Source organism: Psittacula echo (assembly GCF_963264785.1).
Source record: "Psittacula echo genome assembly, chromosome: 4".
In the NCBI taxonomy this organism is placed as follows: domain Eukaryota; kingdom Metazoa; phylum Chordata; class Aves; order Psittaciformes; family Psittacidae; genus Psittacula; species Psittacula echo.
This window is the reverse complement of record NC_137738.1, coordinates 83,298,651-83,321,294: the sequence shown is the minus strand read 5'-3', so window position 1 is coordinate 83,321,294 and position 22,644 is coordinate 83,298,651. Positions and strand designations below refer to the sequence as shown.

Here is a 22,644-nt window from a genome sequence, read left to right as displayed (position 1 = left end):
TACATATAGGTTAGCCCTTAAAAGTCTCAAGTCTTGCCCTTCTGTTAGAGATTCTTCCAGCATCTGCCTCTCACTTTAAAACTATTATTTGATTTGTTCTATTTTTTGTTTTATGATGTATCAATACTATGTGACATAAAAATAATAACCATAATCATCATAATAATTCCTTTGTTTTACATGGAAGATATTTGTATTAAAAATATAATTCATAAGCTGAGCCACAGTATTGCACAAGTCATGTCTGTAGAAACTAAATGGTATAATTGTCTTTTATAGAATTGCATAATATTTTCAGAGTATCAAACAGTAAATAAATAGATGTGTTTATATTTATATGAAGTTTGTAGGGATTAGAGTAAATGTCCTTGCCTTCAAAATGCTCAGTCGAAAGTTAGGTGATAATTTCTAGCCTTTTGGTTTTACAGTTGACTAAGCTTACTATTTCATACTGATACGTTCTATTCATATTGTGTATACCCCAGTTTTTAATTTCAGCATTATAAGAACTTGGAAGATTTTGAGAGAATTTCTTTCTTTAGAAGCATAAAACTGTATAAAAGGTTGATAATATACTTGTACACTCTAATTAGTTTTGACAAATCCTAATTAGAATAGACCTAAGAAAAAAGGCGCCCATGAAAGAACTCATTAGTTTTATTAGTGTATTGTAAGACTGTGGAGAAGGGGATAAGGACTCTTATGTGCCTGCAAACTGTCAAATGCACTGCCCTGTGAATGACAAGAAAAGTGAAAAACAAAGTGGATGCCTGATTTAAGTAGTTCTGAGCAAATTTCTTGTTCAGATATCACAGTGCTTCAGCAGGTGTTGTTTACTGAATGAGAAAATGGGTACTTGACTTGAATCTCATTTAGAGAAAGGCTACTTTCCATTGAGCTGGTAAAGTGAGATGGGACAATATTGCATTTTTCTTACTTTCTGTTGTAATTGTACAATGTGAATGGTTATCACATGATTCTGGACACTGATGGCACAATTGTCTTGGGTTTTACCTGAAATGAAAAATACAGTAGCCTTGAACCTTTTTTATGTCAACAAAACTGTGGTCCAAATAAAATAACATACAACTTGTCTGTCACCTCCCCTGACAGCTTTATCCATCAGGCTGTATCCCTGAATTTAAGACAGACCTGTGCTTTTAACCCACAGAGCAGTACTAATGAAAACACTGTATGCATGACCACAGGACTGAAATGTGGGGTGCTTAACAGTTCCCTAGGTTTCACCTATTTTAACATTTCTGTTTTTTTTTTTTTTTCTCCAGTTAATTTCTACTCTTTCCATCTCTGATCATCTTTCCTCTAAACCACTTGCTGTCCACTTAATTTCTCCAATTAACCAGAAAATAGCGTGTGGTGCCAAGGCTAACCTGAATCAAGCCTCTTCGTTGGAAGACTCCCGTAACAACTGGCAGCCAGTGACCGGGTTTTCTAAGCAAGATTCATCTCTGTACTTTCAGTCTGCTTCTATTCCCCATAGCTCACCTCCTTCCATGTCTAAAACATCCTCTTCTGCATCAGGCAGTTGTTACTCCACTCCTCAATTGTATGATAACCTACAAACATCAAGTCTCTATACCTCTGGCTGTGTTTGCAAAATGGGAGGCTTCACCACATCCTCTGTTCCAGCAAAAAGTCCAAGTCTTTCCCCCAGTCCTTCATCTTCAGCTAAAATTCAAGGATCTTCAGCTCAGTCTTTATCCCCCAGCTCTTCCAAAAGATTGAATGCTTTATCTCCTGTCCCTGTACATATAATAACACATTCATTATGTCCTAGCCCTAAACCTTTGTCTCCACCCTCTCTTTGTGGCTCCTCTTCAACCATATGTAGCGTAAATGAGCTTTTCACACCAATGTCATCTAGAGGAAATTTAGCGAAGTCAGGAGCCAGATCCCCTCTGCCAACCAGACTGACCCTCTTAACTGCTATTTTAAGATCAGGCTCTTCCCAGCGGAGACCAGTTTCTCCTGCTTCTTGTCCCACATTTTCTCCTAGCCCCCTTAGTTCTTCAACATTCACAATAGATCAAAAGTCCAAAACAACTTCTCCAACCTCCAAGAAATCTGTTTCAAGCCCAGATTTTCCCAGTAGAGAAGAATATTGGCTTTCAGGGTGGGCTAAGCATCAGTCTTTACCCTCCAAGCCTCATCCCACCCCTCAGGCAAGGTCTCTTTCTCCTAAAAGCCATGTTCCAGGCAGAACACTTTCTCCGGATTCCCAAAGTCCTCTGTCATCTCCCATCTTCTCCCATAGAAAATCAGTTGCCTCTCCAGGTTTGCAATCTGCACTGCCTCCTCCTCATCCCCCAGCACCCTCTTCCCATGCACGCCCTACCTCTCCTTCCCCAGGAGGGATGCAGTGTGCTGCTTCTGGATCCCGGGCACCCCAGAAGTCTCAGAGGGTACACACTTACTCACCCATTTTTACCTGCCGGTCATATCCTTTGCTTTCTTCTACTAGTCTTAGTGGTATCTTCTCCCCCACCCAAGAAAAACGCACATCTCCTTCCCCAAGTCTTTTGCATCCATCTTCTAGACCTAAATCAGACTCGTCCCAAATGTCTGTTCGGGAGATAACTGTCTCCTCTCCTACCCCTTTAAGCACCTCAAAGCAGTGGTCTCTCTCACGACCTCATTCTACTCCACCGGTTCCACAAACTGGTAATATTAATTCCTATCCACTGCAATTTAATTCTTCACTGGTGAACATGAGTTATAGGTCTAATTCCTCCTCTCCAAGACCTGAGCAGTCTGCCACCTCACCTGTGTTAAAGTGCAGATCACCTGTCTCAGACAAGTCACGAGGCACACTACCATCAAGACCCAGAGAGCTGACTTCACCACAGTCTTTTTCCCTGCCTCCTGACCATGAAAACATCAAACCCAAGGTACTCTTAGTGCATGCTTATTTTCTAATAGTTCTTTGTCCCTGTAGGAAAAATCACATCCATGTTGCACAAGGCTAGTAAAGTAAATGAGCTGCGTAAGAAAAACATTTGAAAAGGAACTGATTTTGTATAGATAGTGAAGACAGCGAAGACCAAATCCTACCATATCAAATTGCTAGCAAAGTGTTCTGTATTACAGGGAAGATGCTGTAGGAATCCTTTAGCATAAAAATCAAATACTTTATTAATGAGGGAGAAAATAGTGCTGAAACTGGATTTGTGTCCAGTGGCCCTGATATACATTTGGTGCACTTATTTTTGAAGCTCACATGAAACACTGGTATGTCAAAAATAAACATAAACCACGTTCTATGCACCCATGCTAATGTAAATCCATACGCATTCCCACTGAAAGGAATAGAAATCTGGTGATTTTAGGTGCAGGGCTGAGCTAGAAGCAGTCTAATCTGATTGATATGAACTGGCTGTTCCAGTGACAGCTCGTTCCCAAGCACCTTGTCCCACCTGTCCTCCCCACACCCCAGGAGCCTGCACTCGCCAGTCCAAAGGTGCAGCACAGCACAGCCCAGCCCGAGCAGGGACTTTGGGGCCAAGAGGCAAAAAGGGAGGACAAGGACAGTCTCTTGCTTCTTCCCTTTCGTTTGTACTTTGATCTTGTTGTGCTAGACAGGACATGAGGGAAAAAACCCCAACCAAACAGCAATCTTCCTACAACATGAGCTACTGCAAATACGAAAGTCTCACACTCAATGGATCAGCCACACTCTCGCTGTTTGTCCTGCACCAGTGGAGTGAGAATAAGCAATGACAGTGATTTCTGCAGGAGGGCTTGGGAACCAGTCACACTTTAAACCTAAGGATAAGTCTCAAGAATGGGAAGGGAGAGGAAAGGAAAGCTGATCAAAAAACATGCAGCAGGTAGGTGAAAACAAAAGGAACTGCTATGCAAAATGAAGAGCTAGAAAACATCAGAGATGTAGAAGGCTTTCCAACCTCTTTTATCTTATCTCTGCACTGTGCTTCGTTTCTGCCTCATTTTGCTAATATCTGAGCTCTGCCCATCACTGAAGGGCTATCACAGTTTATTGATTTATTTGTTCACAGCACAAAATTACAGCCTGGTCTGCCAGATCAAGTTGTGTCAGATATGTTCCCAACAGCTTGGCCATGGCAGGGTGACTTGAACTGCTTGGAAAATGTTAATTGAAAATGAGAGGTTTAGATCAGCAAAAAGTAGCAATCATCATGAATAGTTCTTTTAAAAATTAAACAACCCAAGAGGAACTGTTGCGCCAAGCACAGCTGTACAGTGTCTCTACACCCTGTCAGTACTACTTAATGAATCAAAAAGACAAATGAAATTGTAGAAATTCCAAGGAAAAAGCCCCGGGACAAAACTGAAAGGCCTGACTGAGCCTGCAGATTACAAAGCAGTTGCGGTTTCTGCTAGTTAGTGCAATGAGCATTGTGAGAGTCTCTGGCATAAGGAAAGTCTCTGCTTGTGACACAGAGCTATTGCGCAGGTTTATATTTGAGGAGGTTATTTCTCACTTTCTGTTTTCCCTACTGTCCTTTTCCTGCTAATCCTGCTTTATAATGTGATATGGTGGCACTTTTGAAACTGTCCCAGAACCCCATGGAGACAGTGAGAGTGTCCAGCAGTTTAACAGTCTTGGACTGTTAGCTGGGTGCAATTTTTAATCATGCCAACAGAGCTGGCTCCACCAGGGATGTGGAAGATCTGAAATCTGTAAATCAAATGCAGCTGGGTGTTCAGTGCAGTAAAGATCTCTTGTGGCTTTAAAATGTGAGGCTGAGATTTCATTTACAGTTAATAATAGTGTGCATTCAACACTTGCCTTTCCTCCTGCTCTCATTTATTTTCATATGTAGTTTATGGCATAGCACAATGAGCTTTGCTGATTTGTTAACGGTACCAAGCTCTCTGAAAACTCTACAGCCTCAAATCCCAGTATATTTCCACTGAAAAAAAGAGAAAAGATTGAGGAGACATAGCATTTAAATCCTAAGCAGCCTTTAGGTCTCTTTAGTGCCAATCAACTCAACTTCAGAACTAGACAAAAAGCGAGTTGCTTCATCTGATGACCGTCAATGCATGACAAAAGTTTTGCATGTATGAATTTGCTAAGTGAATATCAAGGGAAAAGCGCAGCATCTACAAGTGCTTGACTTGCTTTGGCATGTGTAATTTATCTACCTTAATGTTGCTTCAACAGTGGTTGATGTTGAGACATGTATTAAACCAAAGCCTATTAAACCAGAATTTTGTCATTAGATGTACTTTGCAGTATTCACATCAAACTGTTTCATTAGCATGATATCAAAGCAATTATGAAATATGGAGAGCTTTTAAATGTCTATGTCTATGCATGCATTGATTCATGCAAATCAAAGAATAACTGATGAACTTTTTTAACTGTTTGCATTTTTATATGTAAACATGTGCTTTCCAATGCTTTATATATTTGTGATCACCAATGATTTAAAAATATGACTGCTTTGCAAAGTGAATATAAACATAATCCACAGATCAGTGTGAACTTTGAGTGACCAAAGGTAATAAAAACCCCTCTCCCTGGACTTTACAAACACATTAATAGTGTCCTCATGGACCTAATATAGAAAAATTAACAGTAGGATGGAGTGGAGACACATAAAATTGCTGATTCCACAGGAACAGATTAGAATAAAAATTTCTGGCTGTTGTTTGAAAGCTCTTTGCAGTGGTTTCATGAAGTATCATTTCTACATATTCTTTGATTTTTCCTGTTTGAATGTAGCACAGGAATGCATGTAGATCTACCCAAAACAGCTGGGGAACAAACTAACTGTAACAACATGGAGCTCAGCACAGCTGCAAAACCTACCACAAAGCAGGAAAGATTACTCCTGAGGAGCTCTGCACTACCATGGTTAGTTGCTGATTTTAAGGCTTTATAGGTACGTGTCTAGCACACTTTGCAATGCCCTGTGGGTGCCCTGGGTGATCATTTGAGCAAGAAAAGTAGGGCGCTTCTCTCAAAACTCCCCAGGCTGATATTTGTCTGAGCTTTGATATTGGGCTAGGTTTGCTTCTGACTGGACCATGGTACAAGCCAGCAGACCTAATTGTCCATGGCTGTTTAAAAATACTGCCAGATTCCTGTGAACCAGATTATTACATGTATTTAGGCATTAAATAAGAATTTTAAATAACATGAACTAATGTGTCAGTTAACATATTCATACAGACAAGAAAATGAATTAGAGACTTTCCACACATCTCAGACACTGTGACAATAGCACATTGCTCACAGGTTCTACAGTATCTGGAAGTGATGAAGCACCTTCCAGTGGTATAGAAAATTTTACATTTTAGCAACCTGATCTGTCTTTGTTTAGTTCATGTGACAGTACAACCACTTCAAAATGGTCACAGTATTCTCATCATATATGATGCCCATCTCATCATATGTAAAAGCCAGTAAAGATTTTACATTTAATTTACATGTGCTATTTTATAAATTTCTTGATTGAATTGCAATTATAAGCAAACAAGGATACATTTTGTGGATATGGCAGTTTTAATACTTGGAATTTAGGTCTTCCATCTTACTTCAGTGAGCAGTATTTTATATCTTATCTGCATATAGATTTTGTACATATATATATATGAATGTACACCTACTTATAGCAGAGTGTTGCTGTCTACACATTCAAAGGGTAGGATTCAACTCATGTGACTTTTGATATCTGAAAGTTAAATATCCAAGCAAAACTTGGGCAATTCTATTATAGTTAACAGAAAGAATATGGTGTATTTACAGGATGATTTTATTTTACCTTGATAGATGCCAATTTTGGGATGGATGAATTATCCTGTAAAGAATCCTAGCTCTTAAACTCATGTAATATAGAAGAAACTCATCAGTAATTTTAAAACTACTGAATTCATCCTCCATAATTAGAAAGGAAAAGTAGAAAGTATGGTTGCTAAAGAGTTAAAAAAACTGGTGACCTAAAACAGTCTAACATATAAATTGTTCTAAAATAATAATTCTTAAGGCTAATCTTAGAATTTTTATATGAAAACCCATACATTTTGTATGATTTAAATTGCCAGTCCTATATGCTTGTTTAGAATGTGAAAGTTCCTACAGTTACTTTGAAGTATTTGTTTGGGTGGTAGAGTTACTTGTGCAGGAGATGAAAAGCTGTGAAATGACTTAAATTATCTATCCACTCATACAAGTAATTCAGCGTTTAAGGATCCTAATCAGTCTCATTAAAGCAAATCACAGAAATCCCTCTGACTTGGTGGTCCAGGAGAAGACTGCACAGCAGCAGTTGTTGAAGTGCACGAACTTGCAGAAGTAGTTGTGCATCATCATATCAAACCACAAGCAAACTTGGAAAAACTTCACTGCCTCTCCAGATATTTATTTAAGCATAGTAGTCAGTAGAAAGTAGTCAAAATCACTTTGGAAGTTATAAGCTGGTACAGAGAATTTACTTTGCCCTACTTCATTCCTAAAAGCAAAAGATGTACATTACAGTCCTCTAAGATCTTAACAGAAGCACTAAATGTTCAGAAATAGCTTTCCTAGGTAATATGTAAGCATTGTATTGTTGCTACATGTCTGCAAGACAATTGGAAATGTCTTTCATTCTGTCGTACCTTTCCCCTCTCTTCCCACTCTCCCTCTCTGCCTCTTCTACCCTGTTTTACTTCTCTTCCTGCTTTCTGATTTACCCTTTTAGCAATACAAGATCAAGACAAGCTACAAGGCATTTGCAGCAATCCCTACAAACACATTACTTATGGAACAGAAGGTTAGTGTTTACTCGAAGACATGGGAATTGTGTTGTGTATTTGACACCAGTCAACTTTATGTACATATTCTGACATTTCTGTGGGGGATATTGCAGAGTAGAAACACTGAGAACTAACTGCTCAGGATTATAAATCCAACCATTTTTCAGGGTCGCTTTCCACTGAAGAACAAAGCCTTCACTAATGCAAATTTCTGCAAATAAATTTACTGTAAAAAAAAAAAAAAAAAAGTCCTGAAGGAATTGCTCTTTACAACAACATCTCAAAGTCTGTTTTATCATTGGAAAGTGTCTGGAGCACTGATTTTCTGGGACATACCAATCAGTAGGTCTCTGTCAGTTACTGATTATTAGAAGACTATGCTTATATTAGTAAATTTAACATCTCAAGATAGGCAAATTTGATCAACTGTATTGTTAGTGGGAACGGTCCTGGACATTGTATTGGACTATACCTTCCATTCTCCCAGACAACCTCCCTGAGCACTTCAACATTTACCATGGGCCAGAGGTCTGTCCCAAAGATGTAGTTTGGGGTAAAAATCCTTTTCTGTAAGGTATGATGATAGATAAAAAGAAGTCTTTAGTGCATTTATTTACAACCAGAGGCACATCCAACAAAGGCCGGGTTGTATAGTCTTTATTTAGATAATGCAACTTTGGAAGTAAATTGAAAATTTATGTTTTGCATGAAGAGTTCAAAGTACCTACCAATGCCTAGTTTTATTCCACCACCCCGCAATTAGTTTTGCACAAAAGAATAAAATCATAGAATGGTTTGTGTTGGAATAGCCCACTAAGTTGAACAAAATTTTTCTGTGATGAGCAATGAGCTAAATGTCTTACATGTTTAAACACATGCTTAATCACTTTGACATCCAGTTTATAGCTTTATCAGAAAAAAACAGATTTCTGTCCAGGGCCTAGTTCAGGAACCTAGCCTTTGATTATTTCTGAAAGATTAAGCATTCCTAACTACATCTTCAAATATGTATTCATTTGCACAGCTTAGCTAATTTAACTAGAAATTTTCAGAGCCTAAAAACATCGGAGAGAGTGAACTTAACTATAAGAATTTTGAAGATCGTAATTTTGTTGTTATATATTACTGATTGTTATCTAGTAGTTATCAGTTAACTGCTTTAAATATCTTTCTTTTTTTCCTAAAAAAGGGACATTCAATTATTTTCCCTTGTTCTTTTAATCTTAAATGATTTTTTAATCATTTGCGTAATACCTGATTCTTCTGTTACTTAAACCTGGAATGCACTCATGAATGTTATGTCTGCTTTAACATGCAACATGGTTCAATAGGAATGTCTCTGTATAGGAAAATAATTAATGCATGGGATCCTACATCCTTACAGAATGTGGTTTTGGCTGGTTTTGTTTGGACAGAGTGCCTGTTAGTGGCTGGAAGCATTTGATTAACTCACAGTTGATTTAATCTGAAAGGCATCCAGTTTGTGGACTCCACCACTCTGTACACTAAGCCGGGTAGATGAATTAGAGCAGGATATTCACTCTAAGAGCACACTCCTGACATAAACTGGCAAGTTAGAATCAGCCATCTGATTGTACTTTTTCAGAAGAAACGAGATTCCTTTTCATGGTCTCATTGATGATCTCTGGGGCATTGACTCACAATCCGCATGTTACTTATCCCCAGTATGTAAAACTGAATAGCACATCTAATGCCAGCGTCTGTGGAAAAAGTAATGACTCAAAAGGCATCTGTGTTTAGATAGATTTTTGGTTATTCACCTCTCTATTGAAAATGCTAGCCTTGGTGTAGCCCTAAGTAGCAAAAGCACAGTCATGTAAAACTAATAAGAAATCAATTTTCTGCACAGGATTTGCCTCCAGGAGAGGCTCTTGACTAATTTAATTTGTGAACTGTATGTTTCAGCATGGCCTGACTACATGCTTTCTGTCATCTTGGGAATTATGGATAATAATCTCCTATTGATCCAGCAGCAAATTACAGTGCTCCTAAGTTAGTCCTGCTGTGCTAGCTGACATGCATTTAGGGTACTGGTCTTAAAGGAAGCATGAAGGAGTCACACACAGATCACATTGCACCAATCTGTAATATCCAAGTTTTCCCCTCAAAAATACTGGGGAGTGAAATGGGAAGTAACTCATGCTACTTTTTAGCTCAATGACATAAATTATATTGCTCTCATTTTATGCAATGTATTTTATGAACTGGATAAAAAAAAAAAGGAGAGAGATTGTAACTCTTAGAGTAAGATTTTAACTACATAAGTGATATTTTATGAACATTAAAATCATGGTTATGGGGAGAAGTTTTCTAGTGGGGTTCTTTTGGGTTTTTTTAGCAAGTAAGGAAGAAACATTATATCTGCAAGGCACAGATATTACTGAGCTGAATGCATGATTAGAAGTACATCATCTGCCTAAAGTGCTAAAAAAGTGTTTTGCTATGCAATTAAATGAGAAATGCATATTGTCATAAGTCAACTTTTTTGACTTATGTGAATAATTATATTACTTGATTTGAGTGGTGAGAAAGAAGACACCTCAGATGTGGGTATCCTAGTGACAATTCATATGCAGTATTAATTAAATCTAATGATAGAAAACTGACATTGATATGTCATGTAAGTTACAATGCTTTGTCTGCCTCTAAATGGTCTCCTTGTGTCTTTTTTTTTCAAGTATTTCTTTTTTTTTGTATTTTATGAGTGTATAGTTGCTTTAATTTTAGCCAGCATTTTTCATCATCTTATGAAACCATTAGGCTATCATCATCTTAATGGTTTTTCTAGAGGTGTTCTTATCCTCCAGTACTTGTACTCCAAGAAAGTTTTCAAATCTGTGCTCATTAGCAGAAAAGAAAAGGCTTATTGGCTATATATATGTATACTTTGCCAACCCTAGAAGTGGCTTAGTTTCATCAAATCTTATAACTGGCATGCTTTCCAGCTGTTTGAGTTTGTATTAACCTGATGTTCCTCAGATCACCTGTGCTCTGCTCAGAAAAAGGCCAATCCAGGATATCCTTTAGAAGATCAGGCAGTAACTTCCTTTGAAGGCAAAAGAGGAAAAACTGGTGTTTTAAGGGAGGTGTCCTCAGGCTCTGTAAGGGATTAGCAAGAGCAGGCTGCTCCACAAGGAAGGTAAACTGGGAGCCAGAGTGACAGCAAGGCTGGCAGGACAGTTGTCCTCACCAGCAAGGGTATAGCTCCACAGTGCAAGGATAGCAGAGATGGTGATAATGAGGTGGTGGTAACCAGGGTCTCTCAGCAGTGCCATCATAGCCATACAGATTCATAGCAACGGAGCGGGTGCACAGACTGTGATAATGAACTCTTCAGCCCTGCAGATGATAGGATCCACTGGCTAGAAGACGAAGCTGGACAAGTTTAATGTAGGCATAAGACAAAAGTTTAAGTGAAAGAATAAACCATTAGAAAAATTTTCTGGAGATAAAAATAGGCTCTTTATCACAAAAACTGAAAAATCAAGACAAGATGCTCTTTTGGCACTTCATACAGTAATTCCAGACAGTTCTGTAGTTCAAAGAATAGATCAGACTAGGTGATCACTGTGGTTCTTTCTGGCCTTATTAATGTTGAGTCATTGAGTCACTCCTTTATTGACACTCACTTTTGTATAGCTACTAGTTATACAGATGTCATCACAGTCTAATTGAAAATTCCATTCCTATGCAGACAGTATTTAAAAAGTAATTAATCTGTTATTTAGAGATTGTCTTTATCAAATTTCTATAAAAATATCTTTCAGTCAAAATAAGTAGTGATGAAGAGTTTATTTCAGGGAGCTGCAGGAAGATTCTTAAGTAGACATCTCCTAAACCAGATCCTACTTGCATCACCTACACAGCAGACTGCCAGCAGTGTACTATATTCTTCTCATGGAGGGAAGAAAAGCAGAAGGAAAAAGAGAGTGTTTTTTTTTTCTGTTTATTTGTTTTCTTTTTTTTTTTTTTTTTCATGAAAAGAAGGCAATGCAATTGAGAAAATATGGCAGTGATCTGTTACATTGGAGATGCAGCTCTTTGTTCTTGCCTTGAGGGAAATCTTACCTACTGTATTATCAAATATGCACTGGTATAAGGACTGATCATGACAAATGCAAGTTTAAGTTGCTCCTTGAAATCATACAGCAGGAACTTGGAAGACATTTTTTTCTTACTTTCAGATGATAGACCTAACTGCTGGACAGTTGGCTATTATCAAGTATGTCAGGACTTTTCTGGACCTAGAAGGCGATTCTGAGAACAGTTTGAAGAGAATATTTTAATAAAACCTTCCTTAGTTTTCCCCAAGCACTTCTGGTGTGCACTTATTAGGTGAATTTCTTGCATCCAGGTCACTTACTCATGTCAAAATGCTTCTCAAGGCTAGAGATAAATACCTAGTGATAAGAAAGAAAGGAAACAATTTGTGCAGTTGTAGAGTGATAAAGGACCTAGTTTGCCTGTAATAATAACCAATTGTGTCAATGTAGGAGAAGGCTATGAGCCCCCTCTTTCTTTCAAACGCCTTGCAGCTTTTAGTATTAATTATTTTATATGAGGAAAAGTAGCCAGGTCTTTTCACTACCATCTCCTAGGATCTTCATGGAATAAGTTAAAGGAACTCCTGGTATGTGAAGTTCCATTATACAGATGGATTTTTTTGCATGTGCTGAGGGCTTAGGAAAAGATAACGGTGGGAAAAATACAAAAGAGAAATAAAAGAAGAGGAAACTTCTTGGCTTTTGCTCAGCCCAGGCTTTTCAAAATAAAGAAGGAGGCTGCGTCAGATCAAGGTTACAATATTAATTTTTTTTCTTCTACTATTGATTTGGTTCATTGATGGATGAAACAATGCTTAATATTCCTATATGTTGTCAAGAGTTTTTATTCTTCTAACAAAATGTTGGTGATCCTGCTTGCCTCATTTACCAGTGTCCTTTCAGCCCTCATACAGCTTTAGCACACTAATAGCTTGGGAGAAGGAGGAGGAAAGGATTGTAGTCATCATTGATGTCAATGGTGCATATGGATCACACCCCTGAAATTGCCCTTTGCAAGGGAAAAAATTAGTGTTTCAGCAACTGGTTGTTTCATCTGAACATTTAAATCCTGTCACAAACACATTTCGTTCTCTAAATTGCACTTTTCTTTTAAACTGTGGTCTCACTGTTGGTTTTCATATATAATAATAAAAAAATTCAAATACCTAAATGGGAATGTTCCACTTTTAACGTAATATTGTTAGACAGTCAGCACAGAAACTGAAGCTTCAATACTGTTGATAGCGCTAATCAACAGTACTGTAGATAGCACTAATGCTTTAAATTAATCATGACATTATTGCAAGCTAACTCCAGTAATGAGTTCAGAAACGCTGGTTATATTTTTTTAATCTCACATTTTTCTCTGTGCGGAAATGCAAAAAAAATCACTGCTGAAAAAAAAAAGTTTTAATTTTAAAAGCTAGCCACAGATTAAACAGAACCCTTTTTCTTTGCAGAAGTGTTAGGGATGCTTAGGGATGCCTAAAATCTAGAACTCTTTGTTCTTGTTCTTCAGAAGACTAGGGCTGTTCAAATAGAAAATAAATAAATAAATAAGGAGATAAAACAGTGATGAAATTAGTTTGATCACTTTAAAGATTAAACTTTTCCTTCCCCAAAGGTTCAAAAAGGAAGATCACTGCAGCTTTCTCTGACATGGGCCCTGCATGATGGCTGTGTATCAGGGGGACTGTGGAATACATAGACCTTATGCTAGGCTCAGTTGAGTTCTTTAGTCAATGAAGGCTCCAAAATGCAAAGAAATTTGGGTACCCAGTTTCTACTGAGACAGATGGGTGTTTGGTACTTAAATTATCCTAAGTCTTGGTTCCGACCAGAGGCTTGGTAGATGTGGCCGTAGTTCCTCTAGAAAGATTCCTCAGTATCTTCTGGGTAGCTGTTTCTTACCCTTGGCTGTGTTCACCCTCTCCCACTGCTCTGGTGAAGTAAATATGAAACAGAAACGTGTGGTTTTTTTGCAATTACTATATTATGTTCATTGCCCCTACTTGTTTCTTGGAGATTTTGAGAAGCTTAGCAATTTTTGCATCCTGATTCCATGACTGATTAAAATTTGTTGGTTTTCTTAACTCTCATTCAGACTCATCATCTGTCTAAAACAGGGTACTTTGGCAATCCTGGCCCTAATAGGTACTGGAATGACTCTTCTACTTCATTTTATCACTTCATTTTATGTTAATCGAGGATGTAATCTTGACTGAAGGTGAATGGGGACACAGTAGTTGAGTGTAATGCTGATGAGCCCTCTTTATCTGAGCCGTCCTTTTACAGGACTGCCTGTTGATCTGAGCACTTAGCTGGGTGACAGTGATGAGCCAGCAGAGTTGAGAAAGATGATCTTTTAATCTGTCTTGGGATAGGATTACAGTAATTTCTGTATGTCAAAAATCATTGTTCTTTTACATTTTTCCTTTTGAAATACAACTACTCTAAGGCAAACAGGTTTGTCTAGAGCTGGAGGGGAGGTAAGAAATCTATTTGGAAAGAAGCTACTCTTCATTTTTAATTATTGTGCTCTCTGATAGAAGACAGTGTTCTATAAATGTATTTCTGTTCAGGATCATTTGTCGATGATATAAAAATAATATTAAAATGAATTGTCATTAACTTTTCAGTTATGCATAAATAGATGTATGCTGCAAGTAGCTGGACAGGAAACTTGCCAGAGAAAATGTACTGAGCAAAATTAAACTCAGAAACAATTGTTTAAGTATATGCTTATTTATATTTTTTATGTAAAAATTCTGCCACTTTCCTGCGAGCTCTACATGTCTTCTGTGACAGGCAGGCCTCATAACTCCCCTCACTGGGATCAGTCCATTCCTACAGAATCCCACATGCATGAAAAAGTGCTTTACTGGAATGCTTTTTTGTTCTTTCATATTTTTTTTCCAATTAACTAGCAAAATGAAACTTCAGAAAAACATAATGTGTTAAACAAAAAACCCATAAACCCTGCAGGTCCCTCCCCTGTAGTCCAGCTTCACACATCAGCAGGCTTCCAGAGTAATTTTTGGTCTCGGCACGGAGCCTGTTTGAAAAACACTTCAAAGCAGTAATGGGTGATGGCAGTGAGAGTTTGTATCAGACTCTGGATGAAGATGAAAAGGGAACTGAGCCACTGGATTTTCTCTTTTGAGGGTGTTTTGTGAGTTTCCTGATAAAGGGGAAGGATCAGCAAACTGATTCATGCTGCTCCCAAGTGTGCTTGTGTAGAAAAACAGGAGGTATATACAAGCACAAGAATCTTGTGGAGAGATAGCACACCTATTTAGTGTGATATCGCATATGTATAGCACATATTCCGCTTTATACACCTCTAATTTCAGGCTAAAATCAAGAAACGTCAAGCATTGGTTTGTTGCAGTGTAGAATCACAATCCTCTTTAAGAAGGAGGCACTTTCTAAGGAAAATGTCTACTGGAGGAAAAGAAAGGACCTCCTGTGTGCTTAGACCTCTGACTTGTCCACATGCCTATAGCTGGTGGCTTTCCTCTCATGTGCACATCAGGCAGCCCCCTGACCCCTCTTTGGCACGTGGTATACATTCACAGTGTTATACTTACTCTGAAGGAGGGGGACATTGCCAGAGAAGACAATTTAGATTGATAGTTTCTGATCTCTAAAAGCAGGGAGAATTCACCCAAGTAACTTGAATATGCTCTCTCCTTCTGCAACCGTGCAGCCGCTCTCTAATTCAGAATCAGAAATTGGTAACCTGAAGAAGCTCCAAAGGCCTGTAATTTCTTCTTCTTCCATCTTTCCATGGTGAATCATAAAGTGTCACTTCTGGAAACACAGCATTGCAAAAATTATGTTTGCTTGGTTTTTAAAATTTTGAACTCAGTATCACACCAACATCTTTTTAATTGCAGGCATTAGAAGAGTCAACCAAGACTGCAAGTGTGACTGAAGACATTGCTTTGGACACTCATTCAGAGGTAGTGCTGTTATATGACTTTCAAATCTCTATTTGAAAACAAAAAAGCAAAGGTTAACTGAATGATCCATCGTCTTTTTTCAGATGTGCTCCCCTGCTGAGCTCAGACAACAAACAGAAGAGCTGTGTGCTGTCATTGATCAGGTTCTGCAGGACCCATTGACTATGGTAACCCATCAGTATGGAAGATTGACTTTTTCTTCATTTCCTGTTTTTTTTTTGTTTCTCGTCATTAATAAGTCTGTTCTGTGTTGAAAATAATTTTACAGCGCCGATCTGAGTCTTCTCCAAGTTTTCTGCAGATGGGCTCGGAGTCAGATGTTGGCAAGGTAGGTGAATAAGCCCACCCAGATACCAAGGACTCTTTCCAGGTAGATATCAAGGCAAGCAAAATCACAGTAGAGCCTATGACAACAGTAAAACCTATAGCAATGAAAGCTGCAGCTGAGACATCCAGCATCAGTAGAAGTATCCGGTGGTTTGAAAGACATGGAAGGATAGAAATGTAGCCCTAGAGTCAGAGCAGTTGTTGCTGCAGAATGCTTTCCTGAAGTCAGAAGGGGCTATCTTATGAATGAGAAACTGTTTGTTAAGCCTTCAAAAGCTAAGACCCACTAGGAAGAAATCCTTCATAACTTGCCTTCCATACTACAATATCTTTGGCCAGATTACCGATTTTTTCCCATCTATGTGTCCTTACTACAGAGGAGACAATGTTTCTAGCTTCAGTGACTGGAAATCTTTCAGAACCTTTTTTTTTTTTTCACTATCAATTTTCAAATAATGGGATAATTAAATGAATAAATAGACTTGCTCTTAAGGGCTGATTTCCTTTTAACTCTGGCCCCTCACAAAAGGTGGAGGCCCACTACATTTTCTACCACTATATTCACTACCCTGAATAACTCAGAAACATGTAGTGAGAGGCAGGGATAACTTTCTGTATTAGTGTTAAACTTCTGGTTTCATTAAGTTATAATGATGTGCCTTCTGTGTTAAGAACGATGACTAACCAAGGGAAGAGGATCCTACGCGGTTTGCCGCAGATAAATTTAAATTGGTCATGGTAGCTATAGGAAAGTGAAAATGGCAGAAATCCAGCTGGAAACAAAAGGAAAGGGATTTTTGGCAGAGGGACATATCAAGAAATTCATGCATTCAAAATAGCTTGCACAATGTTCAGTTCATCAGGCAAAAAATAGGGCATAGAACCAGCATTCCTGAGTCGCTATATTCAATATACACTTCAAATTTAATTTTCATTTATGAAATTATTTCTTCTGTCAACAAACATACCCTGGTGAATCAGGCTTCAGGCAGCAGAAAGACAGAAACATGATAGTAACATGAAGAAGCAGGCACAGACAGTTGCTGAGGGAATGTTTTCCAATGTCTGCTGAATCCAAAGTGGTTAAAATGCTGTAGCATCCAAAACCTACTTCCTTGGGCAATTGAGAATTGAGCCTTGACTGAGCTGGAGGCCTCTGTTAGCAGTCATGAAGCCAAATAAAGGGGACAAAAAGTGAGCTTAAGAGGATGCAGCATAGTGACCATAAGTGCCTTTATCAGCTAAAGTGCTTATAACAAAATGCTTTAAACTAAGGGTAAAAGAAGGTCATAGACAGGAAGGGAAAAAAAGTGTATAAGTAAATATCATAGAAATAGCATGGATTAGTCAGGTGAAGGCAAGTTCTTGCTAAAGAGAACATGCAAAGATGCCATTTAAGGTTATTTTGTGAGGAAATTTAACTTAAAATTCATGAGGAAACCACACCTACGGCTATGTAATAATAGCGTTTTGTTATGAGAGTTCTTGGAGGTAATTTAAATGCCTTCCTCAATAGAGTGGGATAGGTTTTTTTAAGCAGCAAAAATTAAATAGTATTTTCTACAATGAACGTATCAAGCAAAACCTTAAGATAACTTATTCTTATATATTGCATTAATCTTTCTGGAAAACCAAAGTTTTCTTGAATTTGAGCAATTAATAATTGTCACAATGATGAAAATCTCTTTGGGCTACTCCTCAGAGTAACTCTTTGTTCTTAATATATCTATTTATTTTGTACAAGGTGTCAACAACACTGCAAAGAGCAGCTGGGCGTGAAACCAGATATGTAAGTACTTTTATAATTACATTTTGCATGCAGAAATGTCTAATTTGTCTGCTTTTGCTATAATACTGGGTGAATCTGTACAGGCATCTATTCATGACAAATGGTGTTGACTGGCACAGAGAAGTGAGTGTGTTAGAACACTGGCAATTGAGTCTTGAGATGTTTTCCCACTGCTGTAAATCCATCATGGCTAGAATCTCTTCAAAGTGGTGTATATTGTTAATTTTATCTGTGTGATTATGATGTTAAAATTAATGTTTTCACACACTTTTTTTTTTCTTTAAATGTGGGGTAAGAGCTCAGCTATTTGGTAAACAGACTGTTATGGGTGCTGACAGGTGCAGTTCTTTGGATTTAGCCTAAACCCCTTTAGTTCTTGCCTATCCATTAGAATTTGGGGTTGACCCAAACTTTTCTTTCCAAGTTATAGAGCTGGCTGAAACCCCCTAGTTTAGCCTAAGATGATGAGAAGCTGCTTTGTCATGTACACACACATTTTAGCATGTAAAGAAAATCTCTACATGGAGTCATTTCTTCCATTATTGAAAGATTAAACCAAATTAACATTTTAATATTTACTCGCATACACAGTTACTGCAGGTTTCATATTTCACTTACAACTCATCTCGTCCTGTGGTGAGAAATCTCTGCTTGCTATTCATCATTCAGCATTTCTATTGAACTGCAAGTCAAAGCAGTGCTGGTAAAGCAATAGAGGCCTTCCAGTTTTATGCCAGCACAATGCTTGACTGATCAATTCAATTTCGCTTCTTGAATGTGGTGGTATGCATATCTTATTGCATACTGTGATTTTTACTTGACAGATTGTTCTGGCTCATACTAATTAGAAAGAATATTGGAAGAGACCTTTTTAACGAAATAAAAAGGTGGGTTTCAGATGTAGTCTGTGAGAACAGAATATATTTAATACCACTCCAGTGCAGATCTCCATCTCCCAAAACTGTGGCTGACATATGCCATCAATTCAGAAACGCTGTGTTATCCAGTGGAACTCCTGCCGTGCTTGAAGGAGTTGATGGGAGAGATCAATGCACCAGAAATTCTGAATATCACCACTGCATGGATAAGCATGTGGCACATGGCTATTACACATACATGCATAAATACTTCACATTCATCATAATTACCTAGATTGGGGTAAATACAGCTTCAGTATATACTCAGAAAAAAAAAAAAAAGTAATGCTTGAGTAGGATTGTTCTGGTTTTCATAACGTAAAGTCAGAAGGATGATAAGGTTGGAACAAAGTCCCAGTACAACTGGCAGTGTTAACAGCATCGATGCTGAAAACTAACAGACAATGGCAGGTAAGAAATGTCAGGATTTGTATTTTGAGATTAGATTGTGATGAAAAAGTAGAATTTTGTTTCACTTGAAGAAAAGTTTCGCTGAAATGTTAATGATTGGCATTTATATTTGGTTGTACCTAGAAATAAACTGGAAATAACACTATTTTAACTTCTCTTACCAATTGCATGTCATTGCATCAGTAGTAAAAGCTTCCATGCTGCTGTCCATGGATTTTTCTTCTGTCACAACTATAATCACTATGATATTGTATGTAATGCTGTATGTATTTATCTTTTTTGCAGGCCAGCCTTTACAAATCAGCACCTGTTGTAACAGAGAGTCAGCTGGTATGTATTGCACAGCTGTGGTACGCTGTTTTTTCAAAATTTGCCTAAGCACAAAATCAAAAGTATTATTACTTTCTTAGTACTTTGAAATAAGCTGCAGGAAATATCCTCCTACAAAGCTGCTTTGCTTCTATAGACTCATATTGCTTTCTTCTGTACTGAATACACACCTGTTTAAAGTAACTGTAAATCCTGACAGTACCTGTAAACCCATGGACTAATTGACAAACTAGAGAGTCTTGCTGAATCTTGAGGTCTATGACAACTCAGACAAGTTCTCAGACCCTTTTAAAATCCCACTTCTACAATTTTGTTTATATGCAACAATGTTCTGGCATCTATTTTCTTCTTACACGTCATCTTAAATCAGAGCTGGCTTAACTAGTGAAAAGCAAGTGTAAAAATCAAATAAAGAAAGGGAAATTATGCAAATTCATTTTAGCTCTGATCACAATTTAGTCCTGTTGGAGCCAAACTTTCGGAAGAAGAGTCAGAAGAGTGGTCATGGATCCTGTCCTAGTGGCAGTGACCACAAATGGGGAAAAACGAGATGTGAATGAGAAATTTTTCACATTGTATTCAGCTAATGGAATTTTAGGGAATTCCTGAATCAATTTCTTCTGTTTAGTAATCATTGACCATTTCTTTTATAATTTTTTCCAGTTACATTTTGAATCTTGTTATACTTCCATGTTTTGTGCAACAAGTCCCTACAATATTCTGCAGCAATGGGGTTTACTTTTCAATCATGCATTGTGTGAAATAGTACTTTATTTATTTTAATCCTACTACTTGACCTCTGTTCTTGTACTGAAACAGCAAATTGTTGTTTCTTCACTTTCTAAATAATAATTATATTCTAGATATTAACCGTAATACCCCACACTACCCTATCAAACAACTTTTACATACAGAAAAGTCAAAATGGATTAGTGGCTCTTTGAGAAGTGTGGATACTGTCCCATATCCTCGATGAACCTTATTGTCCTTTTCTGTATCTTTTTCAAGATTTTGTTTTTGAGATTGGGAGACTAAAACCATAAACTACTCTTGTCTAGCTCTGAACACAGTACTTCTTACTTACATGACAACATAATAAGAGTCTTTATTGTTATTTCTATTCCTTTCTTAGCAATTTCTAGTAGTTTATTTAGTTCTTCCTTGTATTGAGCAGTAAGTCAAGGTTCGCATAGTACTGTATACAATCAATCCAAGATATATTTCCTGAGTGGTGACACCTAGTTTTGGAGCTAACTGTATCTTCACTGCCTGTGTAAATTTACAATATAGCTTAGTTTTTCCCAGTGAAATATAGCAATGTTGAATTCAGTTAAATTTCACCCTTGCTATCATTCATTCACTCAGTTTCATAAGATCTCTCTGCAACTCTTTGCACTGATATTTTGTTTTTACTCTCATGAATGATCTGATACAGCTGTCAAACTTTGACACCTTAATGGCCACTCTTTTCTAGCTGATCTATTATCCATAACTCAAAGCAAGGATTCCAGAGCAAGTCTTCAAGGAACTCTATTTGTGACTTCCCTGCACTGAGAAATTTGAACATTTATTCCACCCTTTTCCTTCCTATCTTTTAATTTGTCCGCAGGAAATATTCTCTTTCATTCCGTAGCGTTTTCATTTCCTTAGTAGACCCCACTGAAAGACCTTCACCAAAGCCTTTGGAAATCCATGTGCAGAATGGCTGCACGTCCACTGAACTTCATAATCTGTGCTGCAGCTTCATTTTGTGATCCCTGGCCAGGCGTCTAGGACCTGGTGGGAAAAAAACCCCAAATATTGAGCCTCATGGAAGATGGTCTGTGGTTTCTCACTTGATTTCCTGTAATGTGTGTTTCTACATGTTGAAAGATTCTTCTATTGGTAGTTTAAATGCAACCTACATCTGCTGTTCCAGCCAGCTTTATTGCATTATTGACTCTTTAAAATAACTTTAAAATATTTATGAGGCACAACTGCCCTTTAAAAAGACATTCCCTATTTTTTGTTCAAAAATATAGTAATTCTGTTCTTTACTATAATTTGTTCCTACAAAGCACAGCTTTAAATGTCACATATAGAGACCGGTGATTCCTTGTTCCCTTCAGGTTCCTGTAGTAAAACCTGTCCCAGATTTGGCACTTCTCATTCTTCTGGAGCTGATTATGTCTGAAGGAGCAAGCTAAATACCACAATTCATAATGTGGAAATTTCACACTGGAATTGCTTTAGAGTTTTATTTATTCCTTGCACTTTATTTGCTCATTTTATTGATTTGTTCTCAGATCTGTCTTACTGACATGGTGCTTGACATATTCCCTCCAAATTACTTCTTTGCCAGTGTGAGAACTTAAGTCTTCCTGTGAAGAAAGCTGAAGTGAGGAATTGATTTTCAGCCTTGGACTTGTCTTCTTCAAGCATCTTTTTTGTCTTGATTTTATCTACTGGCCCTATAGACTGATAGTTGTAAGGAAATTTAGCCAGTTTTTCTTCTCTTTGTTGATGTAATTCATGACATTTTTATATTATGGGCTAGATTTCCACCCCCCCCTTTTTTTTTCCTTTTCTTTCTATAGGCGGTATTTGAGTACAACTTCCTGACTTTGGAGCCTTTTCCTCCTTATTCTTTTTTTCTTCACTTCTTTGCACTTCGTTGATGCTCTTTGAACATCAGTATTGATCTCTTAAAGTCTTATAATCTGACGCACAGCTTCTCCGAAGCGTTACTGTCTCAAGTAGCATTCAGGGCACTTATAACTATTTAATACTTTTGGCAGCTTCTTTGATTTCTGTCTTTTTTCTAAGCATTTTAATTATTTAACAATATATTTGAATTTACTTGTTTTAAACTGTGATCACTACAGTGGAATTCTTGTATGTTCAGACAGCAAACCTGTCTCTGAGCACATTGTGATCTTTATTCATGAATGATTCTTCTTCTGATTTAGAAATTTTGCAGAATTTATGATTTAGCTAATTACTTCTTCTCTCTTGGAGTCTCTGACTAGCTGTACCAGATACTGATTGTTATGGTGACCAGAAACGTATCTACCTCTGAGCTATGTGACTTTAATCCAAAGGACAGGTGAAGCATT

General features: G+C 37.6%; 1 protein-coding gene across 1 annotated transcript in view; it reads left to right on the top strand.

The window, feature by feature from the left end:
* The window catches only part of MLIP (muscular LMNA interacting protein), a gene marked incomplete at both ends in the record, with an annotated part of 110,942 nt that overhangs the window by 53,259 nt on the left and 35,039 nt on the right, over positions 1-22,644 (top strand). The window contains 7 exons of the mRNA XM_080616055.1: positions 1,287-2,909; positions 7,692-7,763; positions 15,710-15,775; positions 15,859-15,942; positions 16,044-16,103; positions 17,847-17,891; positions 19,505-19,549. Coding sequence (XP_080472181.1) covers positions 1,287-2,909; positions 7,692-7,763; positions 15,710-15,775; positions 15,859-15,942; positions 16,044-16,103; positions 17,847-17,891; positions 19,505-19,549 — 1,995 coding nt within the window. The remainder of the gene's footprint in view (positions 1-1,286; positions 2,910-7,691; positions 7,764-15,709; positions 15,776-15,858; positions 15,943-16,043; positions 16,104-17,846; positions 17,892-19,504; positions 19,550-22,644) is intronic.